The sequence below is a fragment of the Dryobates pubescens genome, chromosome 4, assembly GCF_014839835.1.
Source record: "Dryobates pubescens isolate bDryPub1 chromosome 4, bDryPub1.pri, whole genome shotgun sequence".
In the NCBI taxonomy this organism is placed as follows: Eukaryota; Metazoa; Chordata; class Aves; order Piciformes; family Picidae; genus Dryobates; species Dryobates pubescens.
Window position 1 is genome coordinate 16,758,492 of NC_071615.1, and position 14,170 is coordinate 16,772,661.

At 57.0% G+C, this 14,170-nt stretch overlaps 1 protein-coding gene across 1 annotated transcript in view; it reads left to right on the forward strand.

Moving 5' to 3' along the window:
* DNAAF8 (dynein axonemal assembly factor 8) overlaps positions 1-14,170 on the forward strand; it is a 111,781-nt gene that overhangs the window by 29,344 nt on the left and 68,267 nt on the right. The window contains 1 exon segment of the mRNA XM_054161256.1: positions 8,591-8,727. Within this exon segment, the coding sequence (XP_054017231.1) occupies positions 8,591-8,727 (137 nt within the window).

Consider the following 14,170-nt stretch of genomic DNA (forward strand, 5'->3'; position numbering starts at 1 on the left):
GGGCATGGAAGGCTCTCACTGAGCTGCAGGGCCACAGAGATCCCAGCAAGCACTGGCTCTGGCAGGCAGCTTTGCAATCTTCCTCTGGCAGAGCTCTCTGCTCTGGGGGCTGAGAACTCCTCCACTGTAGCAGTCTGCAGCTCAGTTCAACAAGAGCTTGCACCATCAGCTGTTTGACATCCCTGGCTTGGGCTGTTTGGGACTCAGAAAGCCTCTGGTGCTGCAGAGAGTGGCTGTAGTACCACAGTGCAGTGCAGGAAGAGCAGCTGCAGTCTCCTTGTTGTTAAATGTTGCCTCCCCAGTGACAGTGTTCCAGCTGCACGCAGGGAATGTGGCTCCTTGCCTCACTCTCCTCCTTTGCTCCCACTCTGCAAGGCTAAAGCAGCTCTCTGAGTGCTTGCAGGGTTCATTCCACACTTTAATGTGGAATTTCAAATCATCTAGCAGATGGTACTGTCATCATTTCCCCTTCCCCACAGAAGTGAACAAACACTTGACATTTCCAATATGGCTCCAGCTAGCACAGGCACTTTTAGACACCAGGAACAAGCCTTTTCCACCCTGCCTTAGATGGGGAGTAGGGAAATGGCTCTGACTACTCAACAGCCACAGCAGCAATGTGACTGAAAGCAGGGCTGTGACCATACCCTGAGCATCTCCTGGGCTGCTCCCCAGCAGTGTGGGCAGCAGGGGCAGGGAGGGGATTCTGCCCCTCTGCTGTGCCTGCTGAGACCTCCCCTGCAGGGCTGGGGCAGCTCTGGAGCCCTCAGCACAGCCAGGGAGCTGCTGGAGCAGGGCCAGAGGAGGCCACAGCAGTGCTGGGAGGCTGGAAGCCCTCTGCTGGGAGGCCAGGCTGGGAGGGTTGGGGTTGTGCAGCCTGGAGAGGAGAAGGCTCCAGGGAGACCTCCTGGTGGCCTTGCAGTGCTTCAAGAGGCCAGAAGAGAGCTGGGGACAGACTGCTGAGCAGGGCCTGTTGGGGCAGGCCAAGGGGGGATGGTTGGAACTGCAAGAGGGAGACTGAGAGTGGAGAGAAGGGAGAAAGGTTTGGTGCTGAGGGTGGGGAGAGCCTGTGCCAGGCTGCCCAGAGAGCTGGGAGCTGCCCCATGGCTGGCAGCAGTGCAGGGCAGGTTGGTTGGGGCTGGGAGCAGCCTGCTGGCTGCAGGGCTTGCTCTGGGTGAGCTTTATAGATCCCTTCAGCTCACCCCAGCCCATGACTCCATGTCAGTCAAGGTGCTGGTGCCCTGCTGTGGGGAGGCAGAACATGCCTTGCTGGAGCTGTTCCAGCAGAAGACTAAAGGTTTCATTAGAGAAATTAGCTGGAGCTGCTGAAGCACCCAGAAATCAGCTCCCATTTACAAAGCCACAGCAGATGCATCAGCTGGCAGATTTCTGCCCTTGGTAATTTGCCATTCATCAGGGATTGCCTCTTAAATCCCTGCTCCCAGCTCGGGTGCAGATGACATGGAAGGATAAATTTAGACATGGCAGGAAACAATTATTTTGATGAAGTCCATAGCCAATGAGAGGGAGATGCTCTCAGTTCCTCCCCTTCCCCCTCTGCCCTCCTCCAGGGAAGAAGGAGGGGACTGGCAGAATGGAAGTTATCTTCCTCTGGCATGCAGGGGATGCTTTGATTCAGCCCTCACTGATGTGGAGTCTGCTCAGTGGAGCAGAGTGGAACATGAAACCTTGCTGGAGAGCTGGACCAAGGCAGCCTCATCAAGGTCAGTAAAGCCAAGGGCAAGATCCTGCACCTGGGCTGGGGCAATGCCAAGCACAAACCCAGGCTGGGTGAGGAGTGGCTCCAGAGCAGCCTGCAGGAGAAGGCCTTGGGGGAGTCAGCTGGTGACAAAGTCCCCAGGAGCCAGCACTGGTCCCTGGCAGCCCAGAGGCAGCTGAGTGCTGAGCTGCAGCCAGAGCAGGGAGAGCAGCAGCACAGGGAGGGGATTCTGCCCCTCTGCTCTGCTCTGCTCAGCCCCCACCTGCAGCACTGCCTCCAGCTCTGGGGCCCCCAGCACAGGAAGGACCTGGAGCTGCTGGGGAGGGCCCAGAAGAGGCCATGAAGATGATCAGAGGCTGCAGAACCTCCCCTGTGGGGCCAGGCTGGGAGAGTTGGGGCTGTGCAGCCTGGAGAAGAGAAGCTCCAGGGAGACCTCAGAGCAGCCTCCCAGTACCTGAAGGGCTCCAGGAGAGCTGGGGAGGGACTTGGGACAAGGGCTGGGAGTGCCAGGATGAGGGACAATGGCTTTGAGCTGGGAGAGAGGAGATTGAGACTGGAGATCAGAAGATCACAGATGTCAGAGGTTAGAAGGGACCCAAAGAGACCATCGAGTCCAGCCCCCTGCCAGAGCAGGAGCACAGAACCCAGCTCAGGTCACACAGAGCACATCCAGACAGGGCTTGAAAGGCCCCAGAGAAGGAGACTCCAAAACCCTTCTTGGCAGCCTGCTCCAGGGCTCTGGGAGCCTCACACTGCAGAAGTTCCTCCTTGTGTTGAGGTGGAACCTCCTGTGCTGCAGCCTCCATCCATTGCTCCTTGGCCTATCCCAGGGCACAGTGAGCAGAGCCTGGCCCTGGCCCCTGCCTCCTGACCCCCAGCCCTCAGCTATTGATAGACATTGATCAGATCCCTCTCAGCCTTCTCCTCTCCAGACTGAACAGCCCCAGGGCCCTCAGCCTCTCCTCCCAAGGCAGTGCTGCAGTCCTCTAATCATCCTCATAGCCCTCCCTTGGACTCTCTCCAGCAGTCTCTGTCCCTCCTGAACTGGGGAGCCCAGCACTGAACACAGTACTCAAGATGAGGTCTCAGCAGGGCAGAGGAGAGGGGGAGGAGAACCTCCCTGGCTGTGCTGGACACCCTGCTCTGAATGCAGCCCAGGGCCCCCTTGGCCTTCTTGGCCCCCAGGGCACATTTCTGCCCCATGCAGAACTTGTTGCCCACCAGCACTCCCAGGTCCCTCTCCCCAGGGCTGCCCTCCAGCAGATGCCCTCCCAGCCTGTTCCTCCCCAGCTGCAGGACTCTGCTCTCATCTTTGTTGAGCCTTATTTGGTTCCTCTCTGCCCAGCTCTCAGTCTGTCCAAGCCTCTGAATGGCCTCACAGCCTTCAGGTGTCTCAGCCCAGCCTCCAGTTTGGTGTCATCAGCAACCTTGCTGAGCAGACTCTGTCTGTCTGTCCCTTCATCAATGTCATTGATGAAGATATTGAACAGCACCAGTCCCAGTATTGATCCCTGGGGGACTCCACTGGTTACAGCTCTCCAGCTGGACCTGGCACCATTGATCACCACTCTTTGAACTCTATCTTGTAGCCAGTTCCTAATCCACCTCACTCTCTGCTCTTCCATCCCACACCTCCTGCGCTTGCTCCCTGGGATGTCATGGGAGACGGTGTCAAAGGCCTTGCTAAGGTCAAGGCAGAGCACATCCACTGCTCTCCCTGCATCTCCCCATTCAGTTATGGCAGCACAGAATGCTATCAGGTTAGTCAGGCAGGATTTCCCCTTGGTGAATCCATGCTGACTACTCCTCATCACCTTCTTCCCTTCCAAATGCCTTGAGATGCCCTCCAGAACCAGCTGCTCCAGGGATGGAGGTGAGGCTGACTGCTCTCTAGTTTCCTGGAACCTCTTTCTTGCCCTTTTTGAAGCCTGGAGTGACATTGTGTCTCCTCCAGTCCTCAGCACCTCTCTTGTCTGCCAGGATTTGGCCCATGGCAGGGGGGTTGGAGCTGGATGGTCTTGAAGGCCTCTTCCAACCCAACTCATGCTGGGATTCTGTGTCAGCTTGGTTCAGTGTTGGAGCAGCTGCTAGAAGGGATGTGTTGAACTACCTGCAGAAGAGAGACCACATCCCTAAGCACCCAACAACTGTCTTCTCCTTGAGGTGTCCTGCTGGGAAAACCCTTCATCCTGGGGGAGCTGATTCTGCTGGGAATCACTCTCAAGCTCTCTTAGGTCTGTGTGGAGAGATGAACTCTCCAAGCCTGTCCTGTGGCCTGGTGCTCCCTCAGCAGTGAAGGGCAGCTGCTTTCTCCTGCTGCAGCCCTGTGCCTGGCTGCACATCAGCAGCAGAGCTGTCCCCTGGCCCTCTCGGCTCCTTGGAACAGGGACACAGTGCTGCTGGGCTGCTGCTCAGCCCCTCCAGCCCCTCACAGCCTGGCTGGTGTTTCCCACAGACAGGGCAGTGAGGCTGCTCATCCATGCCTTCTGCCATTGCTCCCCTCACCCTGGCTGAGAGAAGAAGGAAGAATCACAGTCTCACAGTCTCACAGTATCACCAAGGTTGGAAGAGACCTTGAGGATCACCAAGTCCAAGCTGTCACCACAGACCTCACGACTAGACCATGGCACCAAGTGCCACATCCAATCCCTCTTGAACACCTCCAGGGATGGGGACTCCACCACCTCCCTGGGCAGCACATCCCAATGGCTAACAACTCCCTCAGTGAAGAACTTTCTCCTCACCTCAAGTCTAAACCTCCCCTGGCACAGCTTGAGACTGTGTCCCCTTGTTCTGGTGCTGGGTGCCTGGGAGAAAAGACCAATCCCCTCCTGGCCACAACCACCCTTCAGGTAGTTGTAGAGGGCAATGAGGTCTCCCCTGAGCCTCCTCTTCTCCAGGCTAAGCAACCCCAGCTCCCTCAGCCTCTCCTCACAGGGCTAATCACTCCTGCACTGCAGGATGTAGACACAGGGCATCTTTTCCTGAGAGGCTCCAAGGTTCTTCTAAGGCCTCTCCCTCAGAGAACTACAGTGGCAGGGTCAAAGCCCTGATGAACAGATCCTGCCCTGGCTCACACCAACCCCATGGATTCCAGGCTTGGGGCAGAGTGGCTGGAAACTGCCTGGTAGAAAAGGGCCTAGGAGTGCTGGACAGTGGTGGCTGAAGGTGAGCTAGAGAGTGCCCAGGTGGGCAAGAAGGCCACCAGCAGTGTGGGCTGGATCAGCAATGGTGTGGCCACCAGGAGCAGGGCAGGAATTGTCCCCCTGGACTAGGCACTGCTCAGTTCTGGGCCCCTCACTGCAAGAAGGACATTGAGGGGACAGATCTGTGAGCAGGGCCTGTTGGGACAGGCCAAGGGGGGATGGCTTGAACTGCATGCAGTCCCTTCCAGTCCTCACCATTGTGTGATTCTGCTGTGGGCATGTGGCCAGTGCTGGTGTGACTGAGGTTTCCTCTTAGAGGTTCTGCCACATGTCTTTATGGGAGCAGTGCCCTTGTCAGGCTGCTTTCCTGAGGTGTTTGTAAAGCTGCTGCTTGCCCCAGCACAGAGCTAAGCTGATAGGAGCAGCAAAAGAAATGTCCCCAGAGCAAAGACAAGGGAATGGAGCAACCAGCCCTACCTCCTCCTTGCTCCTCTGGAGCAGCTGCAGCTGTTGTTGGAGGGCAGTGGGGCAGAATTTCCCTGGCAGTCCCTTACTGTGGTGTTAATGGGCTGAAGCAGGCAGCAAAATTCTCCTGGTTCTTGGTCCAGTTGTCTGCTGTGGGCACAAAGAAAATAACCTCTCAGGGCTTGGATCAAAACAGGACTGGGGGCCAGGCATTTTTGTCCCAGGGAAATCTGCTCTTGCTGGATTATGCAGCCTGCTGTGTGTGCCCCTGCTTTACAAGAGGGGCTGGATTAGATGATCTCCAACCTCCAGCCTGCTGGGATTCTGAGATGTGCCAAGGAGTGCAGCTGTTAACCAAAAGCATTATGACAAAGTGATGTTTTAATGTCCTTGGAGCCCAGAGCCCATTTTCAGTGTCAAGGATGGGTTGGTACAAGGCAAAACAACAAACAGGCACAGCTGTGTTCCTGCTTGATGCTAAGAGGTTAGATCAGTTTGTGCCCCTTGCCCCTTGCCCTGTCCCTGGGCAGCACTCAGCAGAGCCTGGCCCCAGCCTCTTGCCCCCCACAGCTCCTTTAGCTCTTGCTGAGCATTGCTCAGCTGCCCTCTGGGGCTGCTCTTCTGCAGGCTCTCAGCCCCAGGGCTCTCAGCCTTTGCTGCTCACAGAGCTGCTCCAGGCCCCTCAGCAGCTCTGCAGCCTGCCCTGGACTCTCTCCAGCAGTTCTCTGTCTCTCCTGAGCTGGGGAGCGAGAACTGGACCCAGGGCTCCAGCTGTGGCCTCTCTAGGGCTGAGCAGAGGGGCAGGAGAACCTCCCTTGCCCTCCTGGCCACACTCTTCTGAATGCCCCCCAGAGAGACCTCTGGCCTTGGCCACAAGGGCACATTGCTGGCTGCTGGGGAGGTTGTACCCCAGCACTCCCAGGTCCTTCTCTACAGAGCAGCCTCTGCTTTCCAGTTTCATGTTACCCAAGGTCCTGGATGCTGCTTTTTGTTATCATTTGATTCCCAGCCCCCAGTTATTAACTGGAGCTGAGCTGCATTCCACCTTCTCAGCCACCAGCTTTTGACTGACTGCCCTCCTCACTGCTAGCTGAGGCTTTTGTCCTGTGTCACATTTCCTTGCTGCATCCCTAGGCCGAATGGTGATGAGCACAGACAGACTCGTGGCTCCTCAAGGCCAAAGCTCCTCTGCTCAGCACATCAAGAAGTCTCCACTGGGCTGCCATCTATTCCTCTTCCAGGTGGTTCTACCACCTTTCACAGGTTGGAAGAGAGCTCCAAGCTCATCCAGCCCAACCCTTGACCAGCACTGCAGGGTCAACACCAAACCATGTCCCTAAGGGCCAGGGCCAGACCTCCAGGGATGGTGACTCCAGCACTGCCCTGGGCAGCCTGTTCCAAGGTCTGAGAACCCTTCCAGTGCAGAAATATTGCCTGAGCTCCAGCCTGAGCTGCTGGTGCAGCTTGGAACTATTTCATAGTATCACAGTATCAGTCACAGTTGGAAAGGACCACAAGGATCATCCAGTTCCAACCCCCCTGCCATGGGCAGGGACACCCCACACTAGGTCAGGCTGGCCAGAGCCTCATCCAGCCTGGGCTTAAACACCTCCAGGGATGGGGCCCCAACCACCTCCCTGGACAACCCATTCCAGGGCTTCACCACTCTCATGGGGAAGAACTTCCTCCTCCCCTCCAGCCTGACTCTCCCCACCTCCAGCTTCATTCCATTCCCCCCAGTCCTATCACTACCTGAGATCCTGAGCAGTCCCTCCCCAGCCTGCTTGGAGCCCCCTGCAGATCCTGGAAGGCCACAATGAGGTCTCCTGGGAGCCTTCTCTTCTCCAGACTGAACAGCCCCAACTCCTTCAGTCTGTGCTCACAGGAGAGGTGCTCCAGCCCTCTGCTCATCCTCCTGGCCCTGCTCTGGACACCTTCCAGACAGGTTTCTGGACACGTTTCCTCTGCTCCTGTCCCTTGACACCAAGGAGAAGAGCCTGCCCCCTCCCCACTGCAGAGAGCAATGAGGTCTCCCCTCAGCCTCCTCCTCTCCTCCCATTTTGGTCGGCTCTGGGAGTTGGTTTGTGTCCTGTCCTCCACCAAGCAGCTGACAGAAGTGAGGCAAATCTGAACATCCCTCCGTGGATTTGGGACTCCGGGTCAGAACAAATGCTCAGCCACTCCCCTCTGTGCCTCCTGCCTGCTGATGGAGGAGCTGCAGCGACAGGCAGCTCTGATGGGAATTGGATGGGCACAGAGGAAGCTTCCCACCAGCCTGCTCAGCATGGCTGATGAGGCACAGCAGCACTGCACAGAGGAACCCCCACTGCCACCACCTCACAGCTCTGTGGTGGCTGAGGGCAGCTCCCAGGCTCTGGCACTGGAGCTGAGCCTTTCCTGTAGATCTTTCCTTGTGCACAGGGACAGCTGCTGTGCAGGGGATGCTTTGCACAACTCCTGACTCTGGTAATGTCCAGTGGGCTCTTTCTGAGGTCACCAGATTTGTTCTCTGAAAGCTCTGCCAAGGAAGAATGGACAAAGACCAATCTGGAAGAACAAAGGGGCTCAGAAGGGAGGTTAAACGGTGGTGAACTGAAATTCAGCACTTCAGTGTTCACTATCAATGCATCAACTTTCATATCCCAGAGTGCCATCAAGGTGGGGCTGGAAGGGAGCTCTGGAGCTCCCCCAGCCCAAGCCCTGCTCCAGCAGGGCACCCACAGCACCCTGCCCAGCAGCACAGTGCCCGGGGGGGGTTGGAAGCTCTCCACACCAGGACACTCCACAACCTCTCTGGGCAGCCTGCTCCAGGCCTCCAGCAGCCTCACCCCAAACAACTTTCTCCTCCTGGAACCTCCTGGGTTCCACTTTGTGCCCCTTGCCCCTTGTGCTGTCCCTGGGCACCACTGAGCAGAGCCTGGGCCCAGCCTCTTGCCCACCACAGCTCTTGCTGAGCATTGCTCAGCTGCCCTCTGGGACTGTGACCTTCAACCCTGTCTTTGAGTCTGAGAGCAGAGACTTTGAGGGATGATCCCAGGATGGTGGCAGGAGTTTGCCCTCTGTGTGCAGAGCTCTGGTTGCAGGAAGTGAAAGTTTGAAAGCTGAGGGCTTTTGCCCTAGGGGGTTGGTTTGGAGGATCTGAAGTGCAGGTCTGTGGCAGATGAATGAAGCAGGAGTTTGGGATGGCTGTAGACAAAGAGCTGCTGCAGGCACAGGGTGTAAAGCAAAAAGCTCCTTTTTAACCCTTGCCTTGCTGCAGACTACAGAAGATCCCCAGGGAGCAGCCAGCTTGTCCCAGGAGTTTGCTGCCTTTCTAGCCTGCACTCAGCTTCCAGAGGTCAGCTGCTGGAGGACAGAGCTGGCCAGCTGCTTCCACTTCTTCCTGACATTCCCTAGGCCTGCTCAGTTCAGTGACTGCTCTTAATCCTAACCCTCAGGTACTGTACAGAACTTCTGGGACTTGTGGCACTTTCATTTCTCATGAGTCCAAGCTGTTGGTCTTCAGTGGGTCAGGTGTTGTCATTTGGCTGTAAAGGGAGCTTGAAACAAAGGCTTCTGAGCTGGGCAGCTGCCCACTCAATCCTAGAATGGCTCAGGTTGGAAGGGACCTCAGAGCTCATCTGCTCCAACCCCCCTGCCATGGGCAGGGGCAGCTCTCAGCTAGCCCAGGTTGCTCAGGGCCTCATCCAGCCTGGCCTTCAGCACCCCCAGGCAGGAGGCAGCCACAGCCTCCCTGGGCAGCCTGGGCCAGAGGCTCCCCAGCCTCACACTCAACAACTTCTTCCTCAGCTCCACTCTAACCCTGCTCTGCCTCAGCTCCAAACCCTTCCCCCTTGGCCTGGCTCAGAACCCCTCAGCAAAAGTTCCTCTGCAGCCTTCCTGCAGGATCCCTTCAGGTGCTGGCAGCAGCTCTGAGGAGCCCCTGGAGCCTTCTCCTCTGCAGGCTGCACAGCCCCAGCTCCCTCAGCCTGTCCTGATGGCAATTACATGGAATTAGGAGGCCAGAGCAGCTCTTAACATGCAGTGCTTAGGGTCACTTGGGTGCCCAGAGCTGGCTGCAGCAGCATTTCCCTGCTGCCCAGCTGCACAGTGCTGATTCCCTTCCTCACTCCTGTAGCAGAACCACTGCCCCCTAACAAATGCTCAGTGAAATGCTGCTGGGGGCCTTACTCCTGGAGGGCAGCCAACACAGAATCCCTGAATTGTTTCAGTCGGCAAAGCCCTTTCAGCTCCTCCAGCCCAACCCTTCTCTAGCTCTGCCCAGGCTGGGGCTGAGCCCTGGCCCTCAGCACCACAGCTCTGCCCCTGGGAAACACCTCCAGGGCTGGGCACTCAGCCACCCCCCTGGCAGCCTGGGCCAGGCACTGAGAACCCTTCCAGTGAGGAAGTTTCTTCTCATCTCCAACCTGAACCTCCCCTGGTGCAGCTTGAGGTCATCTCGTCTTGTCCTGCCCCTTGTTTGTAGGCAGAAGAGACCTGCCTGAACTTAGTGTCAGTACTTAGACCAGAGCTGCAAAGCAGCACTCCTTAGGGTGTGCTTCCCATGCCTTTGGAGGGAATGCTCTCCTGACATCAGCCTTGCACAGGCATGGTCTTTTCCCAAAACCATTCAGCCATGATGCCAGGGAATGATTCACAGAATCCTAGACAGGGTTGGGTTGCAAGGGACCTTCAAGGTCACCCAGTCCCAACCCCCTGCCGTGCCCCAGCTTGCTTAAGGCCTCACCCAGCCTGGCCCTGAAGCCTCCAGGGAGGGAGCAATTCTGGCTGACAGTGAAGACCTCATTCTGGTGACAATGAACTTTCAATCTGAACATAATGTAGCATGAGGACTTCTTTTGCTGCAAGTTCAGCCAGACCTGGGGATTACTCTCTGGAGTCAATGCCATCAAAGCTTAGGGGCTCAGCAGTGCTTTGAGCAATTTGCCTAAAGGTTTATCCCACTTCAGTGGAGGGGAAAAGGAGGCTTAGTGTTGTTGATTTGCAGTTGCTGTTGCTTTCAAGTTGAGGTAAGTGCCATAGAGCAATCTGAGATCCCTGGGAGAGGGAAATCTGCTGTGCACTTTGAAGGCAAGGAATAAGGCATCCTTTGACACAGGCTGGGCTTGTATGCAAATCCCTTATTAGAGGCATTAGAAATCATTAGAAACTGAACAGCAAGATTACAGCTCAGCTGGGCTGGATGTTTGCCTTGCTGCCACAGAACAGCTGGGGTCAGTTTAAAGGCCATGTCCTCAGCCCAAGCTCCAGCTCTGTGGCGCTCCTGTTCGCAGCCCTGGGCTCTCCTGCGTGCGGCTCCCAGCTAAGCAGCCAGGCTGGGTTCTCAGAGCAAGGCTTGTGAGCCAGGCTCTCAGCAGGCAGCAGCTAATCCCCTTGTCTGCCCTGCAGCTCTACAAAGTGGCACCAGCTGAGAACTTCCCAAGAGTCATCAGAACACAGCCACAGGTGCTGCACAGAAAACCCAGCAGCTACCCTTTGAGCTTCATTGCCTGGGAGGTTTTGTGCAGCCCCAGTGACCCATGCCTGGTCTGTGCAGTCATTTGGAGGCAAAGGATGTGCACCAACGAGCCTGCTACTGCCATAGTGAAGAAGTTGCTTCTAATACCCAGCCTGAGCCTCTCCTGGTGCAGTTTGAGGCCCTTTCCTCTTGCCCTGTCACTTGTTCCTTGGGAGCAGAGCCCAACCCCCACCTGGCTCTCTCTCAGGGAGCTGCAGAGAGCAATGAAGTCTCCCCTCAGCCTCTTCTCCAGGCTGAACACCCCCAGGTCCCTCAGACCTGTTGTCCAGACCCTGCTCTGCAGCCCTGCTCTAGGTGAGAGGAGCAGTGAGCAGCTGTTTGGGTATCTCAGAGTCTGAGACAAAGCCCTGCCACGCTGCTGAGACAAAGGGATAGAAGTGAGGCAGAGGGACAGGAGGTGAAGCTGCTGTGTGCTTGTGCAGTGCTTACCTCTGAGCATGGCTCAGAGCACCACGGTGAGCAGGACCTGTGATAGCCTCTAACACTGTTTGGTACTGCATGAGCCAAAGCCTTGCTCCCAGCTGTTGGTTCTTGGTGTGTTTTCAGGCTGTTCTGACCCCAAACGTTGCTTCTGTCTTGCTGGTCTGGGCTGAGGCAGCCCTTGGCCCACGCTAATTCACCTCTGAGCTAGGAGCAAGCTCCCAGTGCAGTCACTGAAGGCCCAGGTTAGGTGAGGAGTGGCATAATCCCTCTGGAAGTTATTAACTGCAACGTCCCTTGTCAGCACAAAAGGAGGATGTCTTCATCTGAGCATCAAGGGAAAGTACTTTCTGCTCCTAAGCATTAGAGGCACAGACCCAGTGCTGGTGCTTCCCTGACTCTGCCTGCTGTTCCACCAAGTCATGCTGGGATTCTCCTGCTCTCTTCCCAGCTGCTCTGGGCACTGGGACATAGCCCCAAAGAGTGCAGCCCCCACTGCCCAGCACCTTACTGGTCACCTTGCAGAGCATCTCCTTGAGCTCCCAGCTGCCTGCCAGGGCACAGCAGGGTGGGATGTGGGATGTGTGTCAGGGAAGTTTCCAAGAAGGGGAACCTCTGTCCCAAAGGCAAGGTGAATGAGGTCTTGGCTAGTTCCAGGCAGTGGCTTCTTTTGCACCTCCTGGTGACCAGGTTCCTACCTGCTGCTCTTTCAGTTCATTTCCCTGGTGACCTCCTGCTCAAGGTTTGTTCTTTCTCTTTTGAGACAATAACACTGACTTAGGGCAGAGAACCCCAGCAGGCAGGGGCTGGAAGGGAGCTCTGGAGCTGCCCCAGCCCAAGCCCTGCTCCAGCAGGGCACCCACAGCACCCTGCCCAGCAGCACAGTGCCCAGGGGGGGTTGGAAGCTCTCCACACCAGGACACTCCACAACCTCTCTGGGCAGCCTGCTCCAGGCCTCCAGCAGCCTCACCCCAAACAACTTTCTCCTGCTCAGCTCCAACCTCCTGCCTGACACTTGCTGCCCCTTGCCCCTTGTGCTGGCCCTGGGCAGCACTCAGCAGAGCCTGGCCCCAGCCTCTTGCCCCACACAGCTCCTTTAGCTCTTGCTGAGCATTGCTCAGCTCCCCTCTTGTTGTCCCAGATCTGGGTTCTTTGTCCAGTGTGGAAAGACCAAAGCACACCAAGTTCCCTTCCTCTCTTTTCACCCCAGCAGAGCTCCAGCACAATTTTGTCAGTTCAGTTCTGGCTAAGCAGAGAGAAGAATCCCAGAGCTGGGCCCAGGGAGCTAAGGTTGCCAGCGAGCTGTAACTCGGTGCTGCCAAAACCTTCGAGCAGCACAGGCTGGACTCCCTGGAGTTGGATGTCTAGGAGTGCAGGCCCTGCTGGAGAGCTGTGTGAGCAGGGCAGCCCTGTGGGTTCCCAGAGAGCAGCTCTGGGAGCTGCAGCTCTTAGTGCCAGAGCTGAAGGAAGCAGGCAGCACAGAGCTGAGCACTGCTGAGGACATCGGAACTCAACGACTGCTGCTGTGTAGACCCAGCCCCAGCTGGGGCCCTTGCTGCTCTGGGCACTCAAGGCAGCAAATTCCTTAGAGTCCCAGAATGGTTTGAGTTGGAAGGGACCTTAAGCATCACCCAGTCCAACCCCTGCCATGGGCAGGGATACCTCCCACCAGCCCAGGTAGCTCAAGGCCTCATCCAGCCTGGCCCGGAACACTGCCAGAGTTGGAGCCTCCATAATCCCTCTGAGCAGCCTGTCCCAGTGCCTCACCACCCTCAAGGGAAGCTCTCATCTCAATCCATCTTCCTCCAGGCTGAAGCCATCCCCCTTCTCCTGTCATGGCTTTATACCAGGTCTCTCCCTGGCTTTGTACCAAGTCCCTCCCCAGCTCTCCTGGAGCCCCTTCAGGTATGGGAAGTTGCTCTGAGGTCTCCTTGGAGCCTTCTCCTCTGCAGGCTGCACAGCCCCAACCCTCCCAGCCTGGCCTCCCAGCAGAGGGCTTCCAGCCTCCCAGCACTGCTGTGGCCTCCCCTGGCCCTGCTCCACCTGAGGGCTCCAGAGCTGCCCCAGCACTGCAGGGGAGGTCTCAGCAGGCACAGCAGAGGGGTAGAATCCCCTCCCTGCCCCTGCTGCCCACACTGCTGGGGCTCAGCCCAGGACAGGGCTGGTCACTTAGGTATGGGACTGCTCTAACTCTGTGAATGGTCTCTGAGGAGGGAGTGAGAGCCATTTGCAGGGACTCTGTAGATCAGTGCCCCCATGGGCTGCACAAGAAGGCTCAGCTGCCTCTATAGCCTGCCCAGGTCCCTCTGGCATATCAACAGCCACTCAGCCTCTCCCTTTCTGCTCTCATGCTGTGTGAGAAGAAGCCAATGAGCAGCTTTAAGCAGTCCCTGAGCTAGGCCAGGCAATGTTGTGTGGGTGGAAAGCACAGGCTGGGCAAGCTGGAGAGCAGCACAGCTTGACCTGTAAGCAGGACCTGTAAGCTCTCAGTCAGTGGACGGCTGTGCTCTCTCCTCCAAAGTCTCTGCTGATGCCAAAGCTTGGAAGACTTGACTGTGGTGCAGCTGCAATGAGAGTCAGGGAGGAATCAACCACCCACAGCAGCACTTCTGCATCCACTCCCCCAGACCACCCCCAGCAGGATGCACCCTGCAGCAGAGTCATAGAATGGGTTGGGTTGGAAGGAACCTCCAGAGGGCATCCAGTCCAACCCCCTGCACTCAGCAGGGACATCCTCCACTAGATCAGGTTGCCCAGAGCCCTGTCCAGCCTCACCTGGAATATCTCCAGGGATGGGGCTCCAAGCACCTCCCTGGGCAACCTGCTGCAGTGTTCCAGCAGCCTCGTGGTCAAGATGGCAGCTACCAAGGCCAGCAGCTTGATGGTTTGAAATCCAAGCTG